This window comes from Netta rufina, assembly GCF_964035555.1.
Source record: "Netta rufina genome assembly, chromosome: 28".
NCBI classification, from domain to species: Eukaryota; Metazoa; Chordata; class Aves; order Anseriformes; family Anatidae; genus Netta; species Netta rufina.
Genome location: NC_140152.1, coordinates 949,759 through 975,999, shown reverse-complemented (window position 1 = coordinate 975,999; position 26,241 = coordinate 949,759). Strand labels below are relative to the sequence as shown.

The 26,241-nt window shown below is 40.1% G+C and overlaps 1 protein-coding gene across 1 annotated transcript in view; it reads right to left on the bottom strand.

The window, feature by feature from the left end:
• Positions 1–26,241, bottom strand: part of AP3D1 (adaptor related protein complex 3 subunit delta 1) — a 43,242-nt gene that overhangs the window by 15,166 nt on the left and 1,835 nt on the right. Inside the window, exons 2-15 of the mRNA XM_084302743.1 lie at positions 14,059–14,154; positions 13,339–13,419; positions 12,529–12,609; positions 11,180–11,287; positions 10,684–10,813; positions 9,368–9,507; positions 9,030–9,103; positions 7,178–7,227; positions 5,184–5,233; positions 4,702–4,750; positions 3,721–3,866; positions 2,777–2,925; positions 2,455–2,685; positions 1,072–1,303 (exon numbers count right to left, since the gene is read on the bottom strand). Coding sequence (XP_084158869.1) covers positions 1,072–1,303; positions 2,455–2,685; positions 2,777–2,925; positions 3,721–3,866; positions 4,702–4,750; positions 5,184–5,233; positions 7,178–7,227; positions 9,030–9,103; positions 9,368–9,507; positions 10,684–10,813; positions 11,180–11,287; positions 12,529–12,609; positions 13,339–13,419; positions 14,059–14,154 — 1,617 coding nt within the window. The remainder of the gene's footprint in view (positions 1–1,071; positions 1,304–2,454; positions 2,686–2,776; positions 2,926–3,720; positions 3,867–4,701; positions 4,751–5,183; positions 5,234–7,177; positions 7,228–9,029; positions 9,104–9,367; positions 9,508–10,683; positions 10,814–11,179; positions 11,288–12,528; positions 12,610–13,338; positions 13,420–14,058; positions 14,155–26,241) is intronic.

Sequence of the window (26,241 nt, the reverse complement as noted above, 5' to 3'; positions counted from 1 at the left end):
AGCTATGTCTAATTTATTACCAATTTCAATAGACAAACCAAAATACAGCTGCTTCTCTTCATCGTAGCATATAATGCTATTTACCTGGCTTTACAAAACACTTTCCTAGAACAAAGTATGTAACAGACTGGATTTTCAGAAGTGGTTTTTTTTTTTTTTTTTTTTTTAGGTCCCCTTTCCCCCCCCAAAAAAGAGCACATCAAAAACAAAGGTTTAGGCTTAAAAGGGAATAAGCAGCGGGGCTGGGTTGAAGAGTCTGCAGTCTTTTTCCCTGCTAAGCCTGTATGATTTATGGTTTAATGAACAAACTTGTGACATAGCACAGAAGCATATATTGCCTGCACAGATCCTCTCTTGCTCTCCATTTAGATCATGCCAGCACACAGCATTTTTTAAAACAATGAAAAAAATCTGACTGTACTGCTGAATTTATCACATCTTACTATGAAGTAACCATTTGATCACTCTTAACCTTTATCACATGCAAAAATAAAGTTTTCCACGTAAGCAAATCACTGTAAAGCCTCAAATTCTGTAGCATTTTCTAAATACTACAGTTATTGGTCTTCATCTGTCACTTTCCACCCTATGATAGTTTCTGATAAAGGCAGGGGCAAGGTGCTTTAGAACACAACTACCTTGTGTATCCACTAGGAGTTAATATGTATGGCAGCTCTTTTTGGTTCAATGGGTACATCACAAAAATCACTGCAGTCATCTTGCAGCACTGTGAATTGTGATCTTGAACATGTTGTGAAGTGCATTTTCCAAGTCTTAGATCACAATTTTAAAACTAAATTGTTTTGAATTAAGTCCTTGCAAGCAGCCTTTGGAGGTGATTTTGATCTAGAATTAGATCTGGGCTCTGACACAGAATGTCACCAGTCTTACCACTCTTCTAGTTCCCTAGTTCCAAGGTGCCTTTTCACTGAGTTACAAGAAGTACAGAATACAAACATCACTCCGATAACAGTGGCTTGTATAAAATATGCATGTCCACACAAAATGAGATGTGATCCAATACAAATGAGTCTTTGTATGATAAATTCCACGATAAGTTTGTTCTCTTACCCTCTCCTGAACTTCTAGATCTGCACTCTGTACAAACTGAGGCAAACGCTCAATCATCAGCTGTGTAATTTCCTGAGCTGCTTCCTTTTCCCCAGCTTGTTCTTTCTGCTGTAGGATGGATGCATAGAGCTTCACCATGTTCTGGACGTAAACTGCCTGGATGTGGCCTGGTAGAGTTGTAACTTTAGGCCTCAGCATTGCTTCTAAAGTTTGGTTCGCTTCCTCAAGGTGTCTAAAAAGACAGTAAACATATGAAAGACGGCAACTGAGCAACTTGAACATTTTGTCAGTCTTCATAGAGAATTTTTCAAAAACCTCTGTTAAAGTACAAAGCGTTGCAGAAAGACAAGTGAGACTACAAATACATAATCATTTGCCCTCTGCATCTTTTCCCCTTTCAAATGACAGCAGTAACATGATATAGAGGAATCTACAACTTTATCGTTTTAAAGAAGGGGGAAGGGGAGGGACTCCTTAGCTTTCACCTCTACAGTTTCAGTATTTTCTCCATTAACTAAGCATTGCACATTACGTGCAACTGCACTGACAACCTGGGACTAGCAGCCCAGGTACCTTTCTGCCATTCTGTACTTCACCACTGCATCAGTGAGGTGGTATTTCCAACCAGTTACTGAACCAAAATAAAATGTGGATGCCCCATCTCTGGAAGTGCTCAAGGCCAGATTGGGTAGGGCCCCACTTAAGCTGATCAAACGAGTGGCATCCTTACCCATGGCAGGTAGCTGGAACTAGATGTTTAAGGTGTTTTCCAACCTAAGCCATTCTGTGATACAATACCATGGTATGTCCAATTTATCAAAATAAAGGCTAGGTAAAGCACGTGTGCACACACAACCAAGAGACGAATATATCTATTTAAGATAAAAGTTAACGTTGACACAACACTGAAGATTGTCCTACTGCTGGTACAGACCGGTTTGGGACAGAAATAATACTTATTCTCATGAAAAGCAAGCTCTGCAAAAACCTCTCAAAGGCAAAAGAGGAAGGAAAAAAAAAAAAAACACATTTCAGTCAAACAGGCTCACTGGATATTTTCCCTATCATGTAAATAGAGTTAGACTTTAATTATTTAAGAGTTCAGTCACTGGCGGCTTAAGGTCTTGACTGCTTACATCCACAATCATGCGTTACTGTATGAGTGGGCAGGAATACAGAGAAAAAAACAAATACTCAAAATGAAGCATCTGTTTTGAGTAGAGGAATCTCATGGGGGTGAAGGAGAAGGAAAGAAGCAATTCTTTTATTAGTAATAAGGGTGCACATTCTAAGCCATCCTTCTCTCAAAAAGTAGTTTTTAATGATCTGAATCTGTGTCTGAAAGAAGCTGTTCGAAGTGTCAGACTTCCCAAATGCACTTACTCAGAGAATTCTCCACATATCCATGCAGCAGCATAAAGCACCTCACAGATTCCGTTTCTCTGGGTGTTGCTGGCTATGAGATGTGCATTGTCCAAAAGCATAGCCATTTGAGAAACTGCAAATTTACGAATAGCTTTAACTCTAATAGCTACATCTAACATCTGAGCTGCTATAAGATGCCCATGGCGTGTGCCTTCCAGTCGGGTCAGTTCCACCAAGATGCTTATGTACCTACAAAAAGGAAAAGGGAAACAATTTTATTAATGGACCATCATGCATTACCATTGCTGGCAATTTCAAATTTTGACACAAAGCCACTGACCATTCAAAGTTCGTGATATATTGGTAATTGGACTGACTACAAATATCTATGATTTTAGTCAGCAGCTCATCCCGGTACGTTGTCCCTTCTGCTTTATCCACATGAATCATCAATTTCTTCACTATCTCCATCAAGTTCTTCTTTGAAACCTGTTGAAAAGTTATCAAAGAGTTGAACCAAAAATAAGCTATTTCCTGTACTGACAAATTCTTCCAATTCCAGTAAAGCAACTGCTAAACTCTTTGATGGACCTATGTTACTGTGTTAATAAGAAATCAGAACCAAGGGCAAAGACCCCCCAAATGAAAAGCACTTTATTACAAAACTTGTAAACAGTCGTTTCACAGATCAAGTGTTCTCACCACAAAGTTTCCCCTGTAGCCTATGCACACTTTATAAACTGCTCTGCACAGCTGCAGAATGTGTGCACAAAGCTGGCTGCACACAAAAACAACCAGAATGAAATTCCACGTGTCATTAAGAAGTCATAACAAAATTGAAAGGGCAAATTTGACAGAGAAGCAGCTTAAAGCTGCCTTTTCCAAGTGCTCCAGATTCCTTCCCATTCTTTGTATAACTTATGTCAACCCCAGCTGTCGTGTGCTGCAACACGGACTGCAATGCAGAAGAGCAATGACTTATCCCAGTATGTCCACGGCCACTTTTCACCTAGAGGAAGGAACAGCGAATTCTTAGGCCTTCTGGGTGACTTCCATAGTGCCTGAACTCAAAGTCTTTCCACAGCTGGAATGTATTTAAAGCCCTCGTATACTGTACCAGATCTTTTATTTGCAAGAAGTGCCAGAAAAAGCATGGCAGTTGTTATTACAATGCTACTGAGGATAGGAAAAGAGAAAGGTATGTGTTTTGTTTTTTAAACATTAGCCTCATAAACAAGGGGTCACATGGACTAGAAGGGAAAGGAAATAGGTGCGGAAACATACCATGCCATACAATAGATCTAAAGCTCTGAGACGGATAGACTCGTCTTTGTCATCCAAACATTGGAGAATGAGATCCTTGTGAGACTGAACTGACTTTGGATGTGTTTTCAGGATTTTGGACATAGCTAACAATCCCAGGTATTTCACTGTGAAAGACAAAATAAAACTTCTTTCCAAATATAGAAATACTGTTGTGTTATGCATGAGAACTTAATATTGACTGCTTTTACTTGCACCAACTTTTATATGTTCAAATAACCATCTCTGACGAGGAGGACAATTTTTGAGAAAAAGCACATCGCAGATTTTCCTCCATTTTATAATCCCCCCCCCAGTTCACACAGTCATCACAGCCTTCTTTCACTTCAAGCTTTATAATTTTTAAAAATATTTAAATATATATATATTTAACATATAGAACCTATGGGTTTTGAGAACTGGCATCCTAAGATGAACACAGCTTAAAAAGCACAAAGAAGATTGGTGTGTTAAGCAGAAGCCCTGTTCTCAACGAAAAAAAGGTCAGGAAAAAAGGTCAAGAAAAGCTTTTGCACAAAGAAGGTTTTTACGATGTTTTTTGTAGTCACTAAAACAGCAACCATTCCTACATTTTACTATTATGCTTTCACTACTGAATAGCCCTCACTACTCTGCGAACGGGAAGTTTATAAAAAGGGATAGGAAGTGAAGTGTTTGAGATTTTCAAGGCTGCAAGCAGTAATAATAACTCGTCTTTTCCTTATGGGTCCCTTTCAACTTGGGATATTCTATGATTCTATGATCTGTTTTTAAAAAGCTCCTTATAAGAAATGTTCAACATCAAAAATTATTTCCACATTACAAAACTAACAGTTGCTTACAACATACCAGGCACTATAATGAGCAAGCTGTTTGGAAAAAACTCATTGCTCTAAGGCTGCTGGATTTTCTCCCCAGTGACTGGTTGCTAAAAGCTTCCATGCAGACAAGCAACATACTTACAGTTCTGGTCAGAATCTTCTATCAATATTCTTAACTTTTGTACACAAAGCTGGGAAAAAAAAGACCATGCTTATTACAAGCCTCAAAAGCCTACATTAAACTGTTTGTAAAGTTTACTCAATACACAAGGGTGGCTAGAGCACATAAGGAAGCATTCTAAGGAAGACTTGCAGCCTCTGGTAAGATAGCCTTGTTGGATATACAGATTTCAAAACAAAAGGAACAGAGTTCTTATGATTGCATTGATACAAGATGAATAAAACAAAAACTTTAAAGGAGGGGAATTTGCATATTAAATGAAAGAAAATAACAGAATTTATATCGGAAATGCTTCAGCTTGTAGGATTCCACCCATGTGAGAGCTCTTCAGTGAGCTATTTATTGCTTTAACAAAGGAACATAATCCAATTTCTCCATAGCATCTGGTATTACACAGAAGAGTAGAACAAGTAACACCCACCAGAACCCAAACATCGTTATACCTGGATGCTAGCGCTGTGATTAGGCATCCCAGAGGATAGGGAGATCAAAACTGAAACAAACAAACAGAGGTTTTGGTTACTAGATTCTGAATAAATATAACAGAACACAAAGATCAACAGCTAGCTCAGCTCACAAGGGAAGATAAGTTTTTATTGTTTATCTTTTCGGTGAGCTAGGGAGGAAAGAAGGTTGTAGTTCTTATACTTTATGAAAAGGAATAAATATCAGGGCAGGAAAAAAATGTAAAGGCATGAGCTGTTGAAACAGCCAGGTCAAAGCTGCTTTATATTAAACATTAACGAGAGCAAAGTGTATTTTACTGATATCACACAGCAGTCACGGCTGTAAATATGTCACCAGCTACGGCACAGACGAATTTAAATGTACACTTCCCTAATGTAATGAAATGCAGCAATGGATCCTAGAGTTTAATATATTTAAACTGGAGTTTTTCATCAAGCCAGCACGAGACTCAAGGCTAAATCAGCTCCTGCTGTTGATTACATCAGACATTTGTGAAGCACCGACATGTAACTCATGGCAGGAAAGGTGGTGGTATCTTGATAACCACTGTTGCCACCTAGCACATCCATGCCAGCACAATCCTTTACCAAACCAGTAACACAAACTGACCTTAGTGACTAATAAGTGCAATGGCATTTTACTCTCCATAATCCTGCAGAACTACATTTATGGGAAGGAGTGTGGACAGTGGCTTTTCAGGCCATGCAGGGAACTGGCAGGTGCAAGGTGCTGCTCCAATGCAGACACTCAGCTTCGCATTCTCCAAATCCAAGTTTTACACTATGGTCCCTTAGCAGGCCTCCCTGAGGTGATCTTAGTGAATGAATTTCTCTTTGAACCAGATTCAGGACAAAAGGGAATGGCCTCAAATTGCACTAGGAGAGGTTCAGGTTGGAAATTAGGAGACATTTCTATTCAGAAAGAGCAGTCAGGCATTGGAACTGTTTGCCCACATAGGTGGTGGAATCACCATTCCTGGAGATGTTTTAGCAAAGGTTGGACCTGATTCCACCTGGTTCACTCAAACCATACAGACCATGCACCATGGTTTAGTGGGTGATATTGGTGGTAGAGAGACGGTTGGACCAGATGATCTTGGAGGTCTTTTCTAACCTTAATGGTTCTGATTTACCCTATTTTCTCTCAGGAAGACACCCTCTTATCCACAATGGAATTAGCCTCAGTGCTATTTTTTCCTCACCATTATAACTTCATCTTTCATTTCCCTGAATCAGTGAACATGAAGCAAGTGACAGGTCACCACTTCTTTGAACTGATCCAATACAGTACATTCCTGCATCATTATCCCTTGGAGAATCCCAAACTACCCATGAGACAGACTTACAGCCGAATGGTGGATATCAACAACCCTCTGCTTCCACGAAGGCAGGAATGTGCCAGGTTTCAGCTGGAATACCATGTTACCCCATTTTGCCAGTTTTTCTCCATCCCCAGTAGTGAGTTCACATCCCTTCCCCACTCAAAAATGAATGTAAACTACAGATCTATTATTTCAGTGACTTCATTCAAGGAATTGCACCAAGTCTTCTTTATTTCTCCAATTCCACAGCTTAAGAAAAAAGCCTACTATTTTTCCTCACATAAGAAAATGTCGTCAAAGTTTTTATGAGGCATTTACCATGTTCTTCATTTTATTGCTGCTGGCATATTTCAGTTCTAACAACACTTCGGAGCTTGAATATAACTAACATATAAATTATATAAAATAAAATTACTCATTGTTAGTGCTTTGTTTTAGCCTTTAGCAAATAAAACATAGCTGTAATAACTTAGCCTCATCTACTGACAACAAAAGATTTGGGTTACAGTTACACAGTGAAAGAAATCACTGAAAGTTTGCCGAGTGATTTAATTTGGTTATAGAAATACATTAAGTTAAAAAACAGTCACAATTAATTGATGACAAAGTTCATCATGTTCCTTCTAGGTCACAAATTTTAGTTCTCACCTGCTATTACTGTGTTCACACATTCATATAAGAGAGACATGGCTGAGGTGCTGAAACAGAAATCAAGTATTTTAAATAGGGAATAAAACCATCACATTTTGAAGAGTTGTCAGCAATATCTTGGAGCTAGTTAACACCTTTAATTACACAGGAAACTGCCAGTATTCTGTTCCATATACCTCCAAACTAGAAGTGATTCTCACTTATAAATGGGAGGGAGGTGGTACAGCTAGCTTCTGAAAGTAAGGGGGAAGCTGATGCTGCAGTCCTCTCCTTGACTTCCAAAACAGAATGTAGTAGAGATGGATTAAGTCACTTCTTCTCTAAGAAGAGGCAAATAACAGTACTGTAACAGGAGGGATAAGGAAGGAAGCGGTTACTCAAAATCTCAGTCCCAGTTTCAGAGCACTGAACCAGTCTTGTCCAAGGATCGAATCAAGTCCTCTGCCCAAGGTCAAAAATTTACGATAAGAAAAGCAGATGGACAATCTCCAGGTCTCTCTCTCCAAAGAGAATGAGTCACACATGAACAGCAGACTCTTGCTCATTCCTACAAGCCAGCAATGTATTTTCAAATGTCCTATTCCACTCCAAACATAACTTCAAGAAAATCGTCGGTTGAACACTCGGTAAATACAGTGCGATTCTGAGGATTTCACTTAGAAAAACTGATTTACACAATGGAAACAAAGTGTCCCCCAGCCACACAGCAAAACTCACAAGTAACAAAGGACTGCTTCTGGAAAAGCAGGTCTGCAAAGGTCATGAGCAAACAGCTCTGGAAGCAGCAGTCACAAACTGCTCCTGTGAAGGTCACCTAGCACATGGTATCCATGACTCCGACATGCTCAGAACTGGGACAATCACTTTTGCTCTCTATGCATTTTGTGGTAGGTGGCAGGCTGGCCTTATGCATGTGTGATATGAGACCCAAGCTGACTGACAATGGAAGCCAATCAGAACAGGGTTATGTCCTCGGAAATAATGAAACGCTGGGGAAGTTGGAGAGGACACAGACAGGACTGAAGACATTCTGTCCATCTTGCTGCTTTTTCTAGTGAAGTACTGCTTCTAGTGAGTTTGTATGTATGCATCACTGTTGCAAAACTCTCCATAGCTGTTTGGATGCAAGCCTTCTGGCCGGTCTGCTCAGAACCAGCCTTACAAGCAGCACTCTGAGGATGAAGAGAAATTGTTTGTCTGGAGCTCCCTCTCACTGCTACACATCTGTTTTAAATTCTCATTCATCCTCATGCTCTGCCACATTAAGAGAAACCGATCTTAACCTTTGGTAACTCCAACATAGTAATACACTCTTTCCATAACTGGAAATATTTATTTTATTCCTTCATCCTTTCTGAGTTTAGTTCAGAATTAGATCCAAAATAATAACACAAACCAGCTTTAACAAGGCACAAGGATATCTTCAGATTTCATTATCTAACTGCACTTCCAAAAAAGTCAAGAGTCAAACGTGCAGAAGAACAGAAGAGGCAAATACACAGCTTTTTTTTTTTTTTTTAAAGCATAGGTGGTTTTTTTTTGTATTTGTTTAAATATATGCACCAAAGCAATCCCTGGCTTAAAATGAGTGAAATCAAAGCATGCAAGCTTCTGAGAAATTCAAGACAGCCGACACCCAAATGTCCTCATTAGGCTATTTTATCTCAGTCAAGGTTTTTTTTTTTGTTGTTTTTTAAGGAATAGTTCTAATATTACTACTTTGATACTGAAACCAACACATTCAAGCTCAGGAAGAAGTTCAGAAATGCATCACTAGACTTGGCTACTGACCTACCTAACACACACTTCACTAATCCTGAGTAAACAAAGTAGTATTTGTTATACATACCTGTGTATGAGGTTGGTCAGCGGCTCGATTAATTTCTTTCCCAGCCTAGGTTCTAATGGAGTAAGAGCACCAAACTATTTTAAGAAGTACAAACAAGAAACTGAATTAATAGCTGGTTTTAAGCAACATAAAAACATTATTTAGACTACATTTCATTATATTTAACTAAGCTATATTAAAGTATTTTTTACTCTAAGTTCACAAACACTAGGAGACTTCTGGTTCTTTTTTTAATTAGAGTTAAAGGTAACTATACCTACAAGCAAGAAACCTATTTTCATACTTAACACAGTTTAATGAGGGTCCCAATCCTCTAAGTATAGGTAGAGAATACTTGCCAGTTTTATAATTTTAATGAGAACCCAATTATTGGTTGACGATGTCATCAACTTGAAAAAGAGTGGAGCAAGAGAAAGGTAGTTCTTGGGATTGCGTCGAGCCAGCTCACAAATAACATTTACTGCAGCAGACTGCACACCTGGGAAATAGAAGTGAGAAAAGCAGAATTCTCATAAATACTTTAATTGTAATTGAAGTTTCTGGTGCAGAACACCCAGAACAAAGGCAGTTAAACATTCAGACTTGTACATTCCAAGAGGAATGGTTCAGCCTCATTACCAGTGATGAAGTAGCGAACTAAACATAGGAATGCAAGACAAACTCAGAAAGGATATTATTTAATTTTGGCTGCTTTCTAATACATCAAACTATGTATATCTGCTTTGTGTCCACTATCAGAGAACAGGACACTGCCATTCTCCTCCCCTCCTTACTGTAGATAGCTTGTTTGAGGGACAGACAAAAATTAAAATCATTAACCTTATCTACCATATAGTTTCCAAACACTGCTTCTTTAAAATGTATTTAGACATTTTTAATTAAACCAGAAAATGAAAATCTTAAACAAGATGACTGAACAAGTTAATTCTAATTGCTCAGTCTCAAATTGATCTCAATTTGGAGTCTTCTAGTCTAGGTTTTATAGCATATAGTAGTTTTTTCCCCATAAAGCATCATAAATAGTTTCTTCCTTTGCAGGTGGTTTGGCTTGTTTCTTTGTTTTTAAGAAATATTGTCCCTGAAAGATGCATCTTACATGCCCGTAACAAATCAGTCAAGCAAACATATCTACATTTTCCTTCTACACACAGAAACCAACTGGAGTTTGTGAAACTACAATGCACATAGTCCTTGAAAAAGATATACAGCATTTTGGCATTGTGAAGGAAGACTAGTACCTTCCAGTAACACCAATTAGAAGAAAAAAAGTCTACTGAATGTGACTATTTTAAGTACATCTATTGCCAACAGACAATAGCTGCAGCTTTACAGAAGTGCACAAGAAACAAAAAGCTTGAAATCACCCAAAATATTTTCAACAGTCAAGTTAAGCAACAAGCCACAAATCACTAAGCAGCTTTGTCCCATTAAAGTTTAATCCACCGATACAGTTTTAGTAACTTTAGCCTTGAAGAACGACCTAGAACACGTTTTTAATACGGTAACATCTGTCAGAACTCTCATATGGCCATCTAACTATTCAATCACTGTTTGTGCTCAGATATTTTTTCATTTTTCACTCCTATCTACAAGCTTGAAAAGCATTTATACCTAGATGTTTTGGAGCAGAAGCAATTTACTAAAATCCACTCACCAGGATCTGGATCTTCAAGTTTTTCTTTAAGGCGAGGAAACGCAGGACGGAGGGACTCTGGGTATTTCAAGAAAACTTTGTACATGATTAACACTGCCTTCTTCCTGATATAAGGCTTCGTATGGGACATCTGTTAACGAAATAATTGGGATCAGGCTCTTAGCAAATTTACACTTCCAAAATTCTTCTCAAGGCCCTGTGTCCACAGGAGTCTCTCTCAAAAGTGTTTCATAAGAGACTTGGCTACTTCAGGTTCCTAAAACTCAGCTTCTGACGGGTGAGCAAAATACCATCATTTATCACCCCAACTAACAGAAATAACCAACGCAATCCTACTGAGCCACAAAGGCTGTAAGAGGTCCCCAAAAGACTCAAAAGGGAAAAGTGTCAATTTTCATATGTAACAGTTCTAAATGTAACAGATATTTACTAGATTTGAACAATTTAACATTCTTTAATTATAGGAAAAAAACATTACTGAGTCTTATCAACTCACCAGCGTCATGATGTCATTTGCCAAGTCCCTGGCAAGATCTGGAGTAACAAAACAGGACAAGCCAGTCAGTGCAACTCCAGTATCATATTGGTTAGGGCTACTCAGATCCTAAAAAAGGAAAAAGAAGCTCAAAAATTTAAGATCACAAAGGATGTTGAGAAACTACTTTTTCAGACCAATTTCATTCACTCAACAGATATGAAGCAAAGCTTCTGTTCCATGGGAACGTTTATACCAGCTATTAAGAGGAATGTCCTCCAACACCTGCTAAAATACAGCTACCATGGGGATTAATAATTGGCACGGGGAATTTAAATTATAGATGGGTGACTGCAACATCAAAGCAACTAGAAACATCATACCCTAGTGGTATTTCAGAAGTGGCAAAAAATTAAAAAACTCAGACATGATCACAAATATATTTAAAACCCTAAAAAAAAAAAATGGAATTAAATACTAACACCGTTAAATCAAAACCAAGTTGTTATTGGCCTCACTGGGAACATGCACTCTTGATGAGTGCATAACACTGTCCTAGCTTAATATATTAGAGAAATGAGACTGCTTTCCTTCCAAGCTGCTGGCAGCACCATGACTTTCAGTGCATAAAGACGGAACACAGGCTGTGGTGTAGAACAAATTTCGTTTGTCAAGTTTCTTTGTACTTATTTGTAGTCAATGTAGTATAGTCTGAGATGTTTTTACGATTCTGACTCCTAAAAAAAAAATTAATACTATCTGAGCATGTTCACTTGCAGACTACAAAACCAGACCTCATGGAATACGGAGCATTACAGGATGAATCCTTAATTGCAGTTATTGGGAAACAAATTTGAAGTGAACTGCACAGAGCATCTGCAAACAAACTGAGAATTAACAGTCTGGATTCATTCGTACAAGACCACAATAGGAGAGCTAAACACAGGCCTTCAGGATTCTGTGTCATCTGCATCTCATTTTGATACCTCTTGTAGGGGGGACAAAATTAGATTCTACTTTGAGAATAGCTAAATTACTTCTTAAGGAGCAACAAAACTTTGCAACACATTCTGGCTTTAACGTATCTGCAGTCTTTAGGAAAGATACTGGATAACATCCCACTGATCTTTTTTAAGCAAGTAAATACAGACAGCTGGCATGAGACAGCAAAAGGGAAGCCTATGGACAACTAAGCATTCCATTAATCCTTCAGATTGTATAATCAAAGCAGACTGTAAACCAAGTAAATAGAATTCTACAACTTCATATTCTTTAAAAGAAGTTGATCCTTAAAAAAGTTGTACAGTTTTCAAAACACAAATAGGGAGACGGGGCACAAAAAAAATTAAGAACTGAAATCAAGAGTTTACCTTTCGGATTTGATTAGTAGTCAACATAATTACATCAGTCCCTTCATGAAAGCACTGAGAGGCAGCTAGGTAACCAATTCTCTGTGGAAAGGCAACGAGAATAAAAGCCACTTTTAAAAAGTAAGTTTAGACAATGTTTAGATCAACAACAACTGGTGGTTCTACCGCAATTTTGGTAGAACAAAAGCTACCAGCTTTTGCTTTCAGCAAAAGCAGAACAATTAGACAAGAGGTTTGCATAACAGGATTCTCTATTTTTTCCTGACATAAACCCTTTTTAATAATCTCAGACAAGTAATCTTTAGATGTAATACATCTACCTTACGGGTATTAAAATTATCTTTATCTCCCTGCACTTTGTTAGAATGTACAGGTTCAGTGGCCAAGATGATGTAGAAAATAGGACAGTCAGTAGGAGAAACGGGGAATATTTATTTTGTCCTTGTTGTACCAAAACTCCTTAACTCCTGACTTTCAGGTATGAAAGCCCAATCTGGAAGCCATTCTTTACAAAGTAATGTTCCATCCTATTTATTTGGTGAAAAAGAATAAGCACGAACAAAACCTTACAGAGGAAAAAACCACATCCACCCACACAGAACCGTGCACTTTTTTCCACAGAAGATTTAACAGCTGTTGTCAAATACCCAATAGAAAAAGCCTATAGTAGCAGGTCAAGTATTATATACTAGAAAATAAACAGTCTACGTCCTTTCCATACTGAAGAAAGGAAACGATCATGTGCCAATATATTAAATACAATAATGAAACAGCTTGGTTAGTACAGGAGTAATTACACCTAAAACTCACTTTAAATGTAAACTTCGATGCACTCATGACTTCAATAATATTGAAAGCAGCCCAACTGATGTCGTAGCCCAGCATCTGTAACTGTAAGCAGAGAAGGCTAGATTACTAACTTCTGAAATACAAGACTCAAAAAATAAGTCAGAAAATTAAACATAGAACAGGAGTCCAAAAATAATACTACAAGACACCTCAAGATTATGACCCACTGTTATGTTCTATGCCACCTGGAATAAGCTGAAGACATCCAGAAGTTCCACTAGAATCAAGTTTTAAACTCTGCTTTAATTCCAGGTACTACATAGCAGTTTTATATGCATTACTGTGGACAGTTTTTCTCCCTCTTAAAAAAATAAATCACTCTTTAACAGTTTTCCTGTTTACTGCAAAGGACTGCACAAAGAAAAACTGCTCATGTAACTACCTAAGAAACAATCCAGATGAGAACTACTTTTTTTAATTGGATTAGTTTTAAACCAGATTAGCTTCCTGATCTAGCTCAATAAAATTGCACAAATACTAGTGCCAGCACAACGAATGGAATGGGAACACGCAGACTCTGATGTCAGAGATACGTACGGGAGCATTTTTACCCGCAGCCTGCACTGCAAACAGTTAAAGCTAGCTGTGAAACCAGTCTAAGAATAAGCAGGCTAGATCCTAGTCAACAAGGATGAAAAAATTAAAAGATGCAATCGCACTGTATCCCCGCAAGGCACTTACATATGTAAGTTTGCAGACTGCATTTGATTTCACTGCAATGTTATCCTGCTTTAGCTCCTGCTTGATCTCATCGATGCACTGGGAGATGTATTTTGCCTGAGGGAAACAAAAAAACATGCACGCTCATTTACCATGGAACATTCACTTCTGTAGATTTCCAACACATTAATGGGAAGAAGGCAGCAGAACTCATCATTTGCAAGAACCAAATCCATCTTGCATGCAACGTTTAGGTAAGCACTTTACTCTGAAGGAACTGCTCATTAACAAGAATGTCATGCTTTATTACAAAACTGAAAGTACACTAAGTTGTTTCTTCACTGTAATTCCCGTCTTCTGCCTCCAACCCCACTGTTCAGCCTAGAGCTTTAGGATCAAAGACTTGCAGCCAAAAGCTGGTCAATGGAGACTGTGTGCCTAGTGGTAAGAACAAACACTTGAGTTTCACCTCTCCTAGAACATGTATTAGAGCCTTACCTCAATGGAAAGCCAGAGATTACTGAGTCATTACGCCTAGAAATAACCACATAAAAGACTAAGTAGCCCACAAATTTAAGTTGTTTGATGAAAAGATGAGTCCTCTCTTCTTTTGGGCGTGCTGGATGCATACAGCACTGCAGATGTGCACTCAGAACAGTCCTCACACCTGAAGGAGCAGAGCACAAGTCTTTCACTAGATAAAAGTACTTCTGGCTGGCACTTGCCATTCACTCCAGAATTGGCAAAGATGCCTACCCTCCCCAGCACAGGAATTAGCTAATTGATTTTGCTATTTACACATTTTGAAAAGCAACACCTAGTTATTTGTATGATTTTCTCAGTAATTCAGAGCCAAATGTCACAATGTTTACATTTAACTATTTGGCCCTTAGCTTCTTTCCAAACAATCACATCTGTGCTGGTGGGAGGGATATGGCAAATGCAGGATCTAAAAATATCTGTACAGATTTTACTTCATAAGTAGGCTTAACTCTGGGATTCTTTCAGTTCACAATTAATTATGATTTAAGTACTGAACACATCTGCTACAGAAGTCATGAAAACTTAAAAGCAGGGACATAATCTCTCCTTAAAAAGCCACACATACAGCAGTGCATTTATCATTCAATATAAATAAGTCAATTTCCGGAAGAACCGGGTCAGAAAACAATTACCTAGTTTCAAAGCAGAACTCCGCCTCCATACCATTACCTTCCACCAAAAAGATATTTTCCACACAGAAGTCTATTAGTCTGCCTTTAACTAACACTTCTCTTTACACTAAATTTTATTATCCCAACTGTTCTTTGGCATTCTACAATGTCCTATAGCAATACTCATGCTTAATGTCATGAAATTTAGAAGCAGAGAACGTTATTTTTAATCAACAGTGGGTGGCAACAAAAGAACCATACAAGGTCTGTAGTGCAATGAGATGCTGCAACGATCCAGGTGAGGAAAAGTAGCAACTGAATTTCAACACTAGGACTTCAAGCTCCATGCAGCAGCCATCTAATGGCAATCCACACTGCTCCAGTTTAGAGTGTAGTGATACCAAAGTTAGAATCCACCATCAGGATGCACAGTGAGCACACAATTCAGTGCAGGAACAGTTCCATTGGGTTAACAGCCTTAATGTAAACAGAGTAATTTGTCTGGCCTCTCTCTCAAATCTTGCACTTACACAAGGATAAAAGGCAATGCCTTTGTGGCAATGCTAAGCTCTGATGGAAATGTGTTATTCCGAGAGATTTCTACTAGAAGTCTTTGTTGACCTCCCTGGAGTTCTCATTTGTCCCACTCCTGCAGCTAATGGAGGTCCCTCAAACAGCAGCCCTGCCCTCCACGCAACCCCACAGGCCTGATTAAAGAAAGTAAGTAAGCAAATGAATTTACATAGGAATAAGTTAAACTCATTGAAGTGCCTGTATTTGGGATAGAAATATTATCTTTGTATCAGAAGTCTTCATTTTAAGGGAAGGCAGGCCAAACACCCCTTTCCTCTACTGGCATTCCTCTGTCCTCCTGAATAGGAGTGGATCTCAGCTGCCGCGAAAGGATAGCACTGCCTGCAAATGCTTGACTATATGGAGTCCAGGAGACTTCTCCTAGAAAATAGAAGATTTGGGATTCTAAACAGTCATGACGGTGATCCGAGTCCAGACAACTCCCATGGAAGAGTTTAAATTCACATTTAAGCTGAAAAACTTCTTATGTAGGAAATATGTATTTGACCTGAGATGCTGAAAGAACGACTCACACAACATGCAATATATCTCCAAACACATTGTGCTGCTAGGGGAGCATAAAATATTCAAGGCTCAGTGCACCAGAGCAGTGTCACAGAATCCTGCGCACGTATCTTGTTGCCATGGCCTGGGCAGCGGGGCCAGTCCCTGCTTTCATGCAGAGTACTGCACTGCCCACACCCAGAAAGCATCACTGTCATTTCTCACAGCTCCTACCCAAACCTGCTTAAACATTAGCCTCGGTTTCCTAAAATCCTCTCAAGAGTTGAATCCAAACCACTGCATGACCAGAAGGGGGACAAAATAGCACAGAAGTTAAATACTGTACAACTCCAGCACAGCCAAATGCAGGCTCCTGAGTCTCCAGGCACACCCAGCAGCTTCAGCAACCTGCAGGCAAACCCTTGCCAGTAATCTAGTCTAACAGAATGAGCAAATTCCTTAAAGGAGGACAGAAAAGCGTATTGGAGAACTCAATCATATTGGAAACTAAAACAAGGCCTTCTGAAGAGCAGAAAAGTCCTTCCAAAATAAACGTACACCAACTCCTAAAAGACCACAAGGAATGAAAGCCTATATATAGAACGCTTTAAAGGCTCAGGGGTATTAACTTTTTGTTAATCTCTCTCGAGTAGCACTGCATTAATGAGCAATATGAAGAAAACCACTCTGTTTAGTCTCCTGTTTAAATCTGAAACCCAACAAACAGCTCCCATCCCAAATTCCCTGCCCCATCTAACTAAACACAAAGCAAATAAGCATGTGTGTGTGCGTGTGCGCAGCTCTTTAGAGCTTCTCCTGGCTCTCCGGCCAGCAGCACCCTGACCTTGCGAAGCACCAGCCCAGCGTTGCTCCACCAAAGCAGCGCCACACCACATGAGGTCCCCTGGCCCCACACAGCCTTTGAGCCGTGCAATTCAGTCAAAGCAGACAGTGAAAGGGAGGAGGACCACACGATGCAATGAAAAAAAGTGTTTGGACATCTGTAGGCATCGTGGACACCAAGCAAGGCCTAAATATTTGCAAGAAAAAAAAAATAATTTAAGTACTGAAATAGACCAAAATTTGGTTAGTTTTCCCAGCACTGACTCACTGATAGTTTTTTGCATAAAGCTTTCGAGTATAGCAGTTCTCTAGTGTGGTAAAACAAATATTTCCCAAGGATGTAATTGGTTCAGTTTTTCCTTAAACACTTTTCAGATTCCATGAAGAAAGGAAAGCAAAAGGAAACACTTCAGAGTTCATTTCTGCTCACAGTACTGAATCAATACGCAGTGATTCAATTCCCAGTATCAGTACACATCTTAACTACTGACCCTGTCAGTCATACACGAAGCCTTCCTGGGATGCTACTCAATCGCTCGTACGCTTTGGCTGCTTGGCTGAGGAGCACTTTTAAGTCCCAATATTTATAGACCTTGAGCCATTCCCAGCCAGACTGCATTGAGCAAACAAGGTGATCACAAGGAAGCCTCTCACTCCGGCTGGAGGTAAGAACAAGCAGAGCCAGTGAGTGAAAGAACATCAGCAGGGCGATGGCAGCCCTGCCAAGGCCGTGACTCCACAGTCAAAAGCTGAAGAGCATACGGTAACACGGGGAAAATGCCAGAGCAGCCACTCCGGGGCTTGCTTTTTCTTGTATCCTTCAGGAGGAGGAAAGTTACAGAATCACTCGGAGCAGTACAGCTAAAACCCAAGAAAAGCCTGCAGATATAAAGAGCAATCCCTCAACAAAGCTGTGTGCACAGCATGAAATCGTAATGCCTTACTGTATTCCTCCAAGCTGATGGGGCAAGCACTTCATACCCACTGACAAAATATGCAACATCATTTAATATAAGCCCAAATTCTTTAACGAATCCTTGACCTCAATCAGAAAATACATGCATTTAAGCCAGCATGAGTGGCTACAGCGAGAATGAAGGTACCAAAAATCAAAAACAATCCCTCAGACAGAGGGAGGGAAGGAAGGAAAAGTGGGTCATGGTAAGAAGCCAAAACATCAGTTTATAGGATTCTTTTTATTTCCCAAGCCATGTTTTTTGAATTAAGTTTGAAAAACGTTCAAACTGTGTTCCAAGCTCTGCTCAAGACAAAACTTGGTCTTTGCTGATGATTTCAGAGATGTTCGCAAAAGATTAATTTTTCTTTTCTAGCAATACACAAACAAGGCTGGGAAATCGCTCCTCCAACAGAGCAATCACATTCCTAGGAAGCATGATGCTCTGTGCTGCACTTCCATCAGCATTCAAACTTAGTATTTTACAGGAGATGAGAAGACAGTAGTGGTTAGATAAATGTCACTGTAATAACTTCACATTAAAACCAATTGTGAATTATATGCATTTCCAATAGTCTTGAAGAAGATGGACTCTTATCTGAACCACTGCATCAATCTCTGAAATCAAAAGGAAGCAAACTGCTTCTCACCCCTTAGGGTTACAGCTCAGCAAACAGAAGGCAGTGAATCCTTCAAGTCCTTAACAGGACCAGTCTCAACCCACTAGATCTGCTGCAGCTGATTTGGGGCTCATGCCTGGCGCTTATTCCAACAGCAACAGGCTTTCGACCCAGACCAACAGCAGGCGTCAAAGATCGGCAGTCCCTGTTTGTACCACATCTTCAGGGTTAAATACAGTGTTTGAGAAAGGGATGATTAACAGTCTACACCAGAGGCACTGAGATATGAAATGAACGCATTACTACCATCGTAAAACAACGTTTGGAATAAGACAATATTAAAGAAGTACAGAGCATGACACTTGTGTTGAGCACAGTAGCGCTTATCAGTTCTTTGTAACATTGAGACATGCTTGACATTAAACCCCATGAAATTACACTGAGCACAAGCACGTGATGATCTCACATGAGCTGTGCTATGACCACCGCACCAACTTCCAGGGAACCAGTAACAGCTGCCTGCCCCCACCTCTTGGTGGTTGTTTTGTAGAAGACCTTAATAAAGTACTACCTGCAGGATGCGAGCCACATGACATGACCATGGTGCTTCACATACAAGGCAGTTACACCACAGACACCTCATGGAGGCAAAGTAACTTTCTAATTTGTTTATGCTTCAAGCAGAAGAGCCTGTTATGAGCACAGCACAGATCATCTGCCACCTCCTAACTTTGGAAGAAGGCTGAAAGAAACATATTGTTTGCCATCAAAACCCCCAAAAGCCCTTCATGTCAACAAACCCCAGTAACTGACTACAGTACCTGAAACACCAGCATCATACCTCAACAGCTCAACGTAAATCAACTGAAGTAACAGCTGGTTTTTTAAGCTCTTGGCTAGTTTTGCCTTCACTTGAACACAACATTAGAGATAAGCATAATAGTTGTTAACTTCTATCATAGATAAATAAAATTACTATAATATTTAAATACAGTAGAAGTAACAGGATCCCTCCTAAAGACTGCTTCATGGATGGCAAGAAACAATTCCCAGTCACATGCTCCCACACATTATCTTACAACTAACTTCCCTAAAGCCAAATCCCAGGTAAAGTAGGCAAGAATATAAGCTACAACTGGGAAGTTGCACAGCATTCATTTAAGCAGGTTTGCAGCAGCCAAAGTAAAATGATGCAAAAGGTGTTCAGATGCAATACGGAGTTCAGAAAACACGGAAAGGCATTGGAAAAGCCAAGCTTATCTTTCGCTGAACTGTTACAAGATGTTGCCACGTGTTTGAACAGGACTTACTTATCTTGCCTTTACTACTCAGCTCTCCAGGGATTTATTCACTCATCCTGTAGGTGGTCTCATGATCCTAGACCAGGGTATTGTCCCCATCAATGATAAATACAGTTGACTTGAAGGCCAACCTTTGACATTTCATTTTGCAGTCATCTTCTCCTACGGTATTTATTGAAAACGTGGTGCATTATCCACTATTCCCTTGTCTGGTACAACTGCTAGCAAGACAGCAAGGCTCCTTGGCCAGAAGACACTTATGGAGGAATGCAAAAATCAATTTACATACACATACATGTATATGGTTGGTTGAAATCATACACACCAACTGAAATTTGGCATGGTGCATCCATCTACCCTGATATAATTTACAAGTCAGTAAAAAACACTGAAATATTGTTACAAAAATTCAGCTAGTTTATAAAATAAGCAAGTATACCACTTGCTCAGCATGTCGACCTGTTGGAGTTGCTCAGTATTTGCTCTCCAAAGAGCAGCCCTGCAGCGCCACAGGGCGCTGTACAAACACACACCATCTTCCAAACAGGTCAGCAGAGGCCAGGGATGAGACATGGCAGAAGAATCAGCTGGGGAGCTGCAGCCGAGCACCCAATGCGACCCCCAGCCAGACGCAGGCCTAGGCTGGTGCAGGCACCCCAGGGCGACGCTGCCTGGGTCACGGAGCACTGCAGATTGGTCGGGTTTGCTCTTGACCAGCCCCTTTTTGGCTGTTTGGCCACAGACAATTGCAATGTTTTATACAAAGAAACACCTACCTGGGGAGCTGCAGCACAGACATTAGCCATCCTGAAGCATTTCCCCACCTGGGCTGTGCCAACAATTAAGTCAGTATTAGATAGCGAGACCTAAACAGTCCAACATATATCAGTAAGTAATGCGTCTTCAGTAAGACTTCAGAGATGTCCCTTAATATAAAGGTCTCCAGTCTGATCACGGTATTTGTTAATTTAACTGCACAGCAATTAAAAAACCCTCAGGGGCCATATCTGAGCAGACAGCTTTGAAGACCACAGAGAGGTGACAGCCAGAGATGCTTATCCCTGAGAACACAATAGGTACTTGACCTTTTATTTCCACACTACAATGCGAAGAGCTAGACAAGTACCTTTACAGTATATTTTCCAACTTCTTAGTCAGTCCCAGGCATATTTCTGTGCAGAATTTCAGGCTTCGGTGAAGGTAAGCTCTATTACAAGGATGTATTGTTGTACGCATACAAAAAAGTCACTTGCTAAGGAACTAAAGTATCTATTGTTTTCAAGAGTTGGCTGACTGGAATTAGTCTAGAGGGGAACATCAACAATAGAAAGATGCTTAATAATACATTAACATAATATATAAATGCAACTCCAAAAATATTTCAAAGAGGTAACATTGATTTGTGGCATGAGAAGTTCTCAGGTATGGAAGAATAAGAAGGACAATGAAGAAAAAGATGGTCTGTAGCCATTACTCATTTCTTAAGTTCATAACAAACATCTGGTTAATTCAAGAAAACTTTTTCACATGCTTCTTGTTGTATAATCATACCACTTGCTCAAAATGAGCTTACATTCCTCGAGGCAGTCACACACTGCAATAGGTGGAAGCCCAAATTTGCTATGAAAACCCAGCCCACCTGAAGAAAGGTTCATCATACCCACATCTGTGCCTAATTCCCATTGCAAACATTTTCACAGATGAACCTCTCAGCAAAAGCTAACAGGTTGGACCATCTAGGCTATCCAATAAACTATAAAAAGAAACAGCTAATACAAAAATGCAACATTCAACTACACAGCCTACAAACTCAGTTCAATCAGTGCACGAGGACGTAAGTCCGTGTGTTCCCAACATCCTTCCATAACCAGTGACACCTTCAAGGGGGCTTGTAAATATTGTCAGCTATTTTGAATGTATTCTTCTCGTTAAAAAACGCTCAACTGCCTATACTACTACTAACCATGTTATTTGCAGAATCTTTTAGCTTAATCAAAAATCTTTTTACTTCCTGCCACCTGGATTTAAGCAGACTCCCTTTTCAATTACGAAACATATTTTTCAGGATCAGTTGTGTTTTATTTTAAGCAAGCTAAGGAACACAAATGCTTCTTTATAACTAGTCCCATGACTTGGTCTTTCTGATGCACATTGTTTAAAGCTTCCCTTGCTGCTCTTTATATCCCACCAGAAATGGGACACGTCATCAAACAGCACTTCTAGATGAAAAATCTAAAGTTACTCTTTGCACCAAAACTATTCACTAACCACACTGCAGAGGAAGAGGTTTTTCACTAACTTCTGTTATTTCCTCTAACATGGTCAGTGTCTGTAGAAGGACCCAGTTTCTGAATTCAACACCTGGACAAAGATGGCTGCATCAGAAAGCATCAAACAAACAACCCTGTGAAGACAACCACAGCACAGAAATATAGTTAGCTTGTAATTTTATTTTTCTAGATGTTCTTCCCCTGGCCCTACAAGGGGTACAGTATGTCCCCAGATACCAGAAAACCTTTTTTTTTTTTTCCCCTGCACCTGCCTAGGCAGAACTTTTATTTACATGTGTGAGAAAGCAATTTGTCCAGAGCACTTCAAACCCTCAGAAGAGAGCCAGCTACAAAAGAATCCAGACAGGCAACAACGCTCTTAGCCCCACTCATGCCACAGACAATTAAATCATATTTAACACCAGAGAAAGCATGAAGCTAATGAAAGGCAGCACTAATGCAAAGCCTAAGCTGCTCTCTGCTTGTAATCACCCAGGACAAAGCCCACATCTTGGCTGTTACTCTGAGGCTCCACGCCGGACCCCTCACTGTCCATGATGCAGAAGGTCCAGCAGGACACTTACCCTGCTCCTTGCCACCTCTGGAGGCCACCACTAGCCTGCTTCCTTACTGCTTGGTGTGAGGCCCTTATCCAGTCTTCTGTGTATTGCTCCTATTTCTGATTGTCGTTTCCCAGCAATTCACACACGCCACCAAGAATTAACAATGGCAACACTAGATCCACTCGAAAGTGGGTGGAATAATGAGCTCCCTTCGAAGATACAAACACACATATGATGAGCAGTAAGCAATCAAGCATCAGCGACTGAAAGAGCTGTCTGTCATCAATGAGCTGCACACTGCCTATTATTTGCTATGAAAACCCATCCCACCTGAAGAAAGTTTCATCATACCTACATTTGTGCCTACTTCCCACTATAAAGCTTCCCTGTATTTTCAGTCTTGGGCACCCACAAAATTTTCAGCATTCCTCAAAATTCCTGCCACGATCCACCCCCCCTCTCCTTTACTATTAGGTATCAATAAAGGGACCAGATGCCAAGCTGCAGAAGACCACTGCATTAGATGATCTCCAGCCTTGCTGGTGACACAGTATGCCCAGAAGACTTGGGATTTTACAGGATTCCTCAAAACCCCTTACACCATGATTTCATGTGAAAGCATGTCAGAGAAGTAACTGGAATTGTGCAGTCAAGCACAGCAGCACTTGATTTTAACAGAAAAGTTTTTTTTAAGCAACTCAAGCCTGTTTTCCTCAGGTAACAGTCCCTAGGAAGTGAGAACACAGTGGCAGCTCTGTAAGGCTAGTATTTGATCCGTTAGACACGTATTTCACAGTACATCACACAGAACACTCAATGTGTCCCTCATTTATCATTACAGATCAACCAGAATTAAGTTTTAGTTTTTCCAGCCAGAAATACTGGTCACCCTGTCTCTCCCCAGGCTGCTTCTGCGACATCATGTATGACAGTACTTACATGCGAACCAGCGATGTGACAGCACCAAGCATTACCCAGGGAAGAGCACAAGGTTTTTAATGTGCTTTTTCCTTAACTATCAACTACCAAAAATTTAAAGTGCTAATCCTTCACACAAGCAGCAGCTTCACTGACAGAAATGAGAGTGGTTTTCTTTAGTTAGGAGAGAAGTGCACAGAAATTTTGTGCAAGACTTTAAGCCCTTTCCCCTCCTTAAGTGTCCTCCAGTAAATCAAACGCACTCGAAACACAAAGGGCTATGGTCTGAACAGGACAAGGCGCCACTCTTTTAACAGCCCCATTTCAGCTATTTTATCATCTCAGTTTTATAAAGGAGCCTCTCGCTATAGCATCTGACGGTACTTTCCTCGTTTGAGAACAAAGACGTTCTTCACCCCTAATACAAAACACTGTGCATGATCCAAAGAGCATCTAAGGATTATCTCTGCCTTGTATTTCAGGTTCAGGAGAACATCCCTAAACAGAAATCATTTCCCAGTCTGGAACATCTAGAAAAAAATCTATTATACTTTTAACATCCTGTGGCACAAGCCACTCCCCGTTAGCCTGCTGTGCAGCACATACATAAAAAGTAGGCACAAAGTGGAAGAAGTTATTCCACAGGGGACAAAACCCTGTCAGAACAGATCAAAGATTCACTGCTTTCACTATCAGGATTCATTTTCCAAACAAAAGAGAAAGGTATTAGAAGCAAAGGCCAGGGGAGAATGGCACAGGACATCACGTCTTCCTTGCAGACTTAGCACTAGGGAAGAGCACACGGATTAAAGCATCTGTGTCCAGTAAACACGACACGCTGAACTAGGAGGAGATATAAAGCAGTTACACTGCCTCTTCACACTGCGTGTACTACCCAGTAGGATAATGCAACTCCAAATTTCCCCAAGACTGGAAAATGAACAGAACATCTGCACTAAGAAGTGTCTGCATGAACTGAAGAACAACCTCCCCCTTACCTCCCATCCTCACAGAACACCACCACTTCAGTCCCAGTGTTTTAAACTCAAAATAAATGGGTCAGCTTTATCTAAAGATTGGAAACTAAAATTAAAATGGCGTCTCACAGGTAATTAAGCACTTTGCAGCAAAGATGTGAGCTGAAGTGCCAGTCAGCCTCCACTGCTCTCTCAATTCCTCTGCTGTGCTGAAGGGAACACTTAAAAATTATTGTTGAGGAGTTTGTGCCACTCCATCAACTTCACAACTAGGCTTGGGGTACAGCCCTAAGGCCCAGCAAGACAAGAGGCCATACAACCATCAGGCAAGAATGCAGCACGCTGGGTGAAAAGCTGCATTTGCAAAACCCACAGCTCCCACAGCCAGCCCTGGGTGACAACCGCTCGGCACGCCCTGCGCTACAAACACACCCGAGGCGGCAGCAAAACGCTAGATCCAACAGCTTGGGACGGCACCTGCAGAGGAATTGGAATCTGTCACATTTAAGAACAAAACACTTTTGCTTCTGCAAAAAGCTTAATTAAATCAGAAGTCAAAGCAATAATCATACCTCCAGTTCTTTAGTGTCACTTTATTAACAACCTCTGTGCACCCTTTTCGGAGATCTTTCATAGAGTAATTCTTGCTGAGCTGAGATCCATCAGCTACTGGGCTGTCTGAAACACTTGGTCCTACTCAGGAATTTGTGTCTCTTGAGCTTAGACAATTATCTGGAGACACACACAAGTCATTCAAACAACTACATTCAATATTTGAGCAATACTCAGTAGATAAAATCAACAATAGAAGCATTGTGGGAAAGGAAGATCTTTTTGCAACTACTTCCTCTAAAATATTATACTGATCTTGCAACGTCACCTGAAAATCAGAAGACCGTTCCCTGAGAAGCACCAAATCAGTGCCCAGCATTTTAGTTACAGTTCACAGTCCTCTTCAAGAGCTTAAAAAAAAAAAAAAAAAAAAAAAGAACAACCCTGTGCAGTTTGCAGCCACCTTATGTAATTAAGCAAGATCTTTGAAGGATTCCAAAGCAGATCGTGTTACAGAAGACTCACACTTCATCAGGGAAATGGCTACTGTTCAGCTGAACACATCCTGAAGATCCGTTTTTCATTTCTGCTGTGCACATGAGGAATAAAAGAGGAACTATCCCTACAGATACCCATTTCACAATGTCAATAAATATTTCCAACTGAAGAGCTGCCATTGTTTAAAATACTACCATGCTACGATCCAACCCCTGCAACCGCCACCAGCCTCTTAGGGAAGGAGGCAATGCATTTGCTTTGACCTCGGTGAATCCTAGAGAGAGCACGCAAGACTGTAACAACAAATACACAGAGCCCTATGAAATTGTCCAAGTATTTTTTCCTAACTTCAAAGAACAGAGGAAATCAAAGCCAATACACTATTTTTTGTCATAGGCTAAGCAGGAACTCAGTCTGGCTTGTGACGCACAGTAACTTGTTAATTCTGACCGCAGAACAGTGGTTGTGCTCTTTAC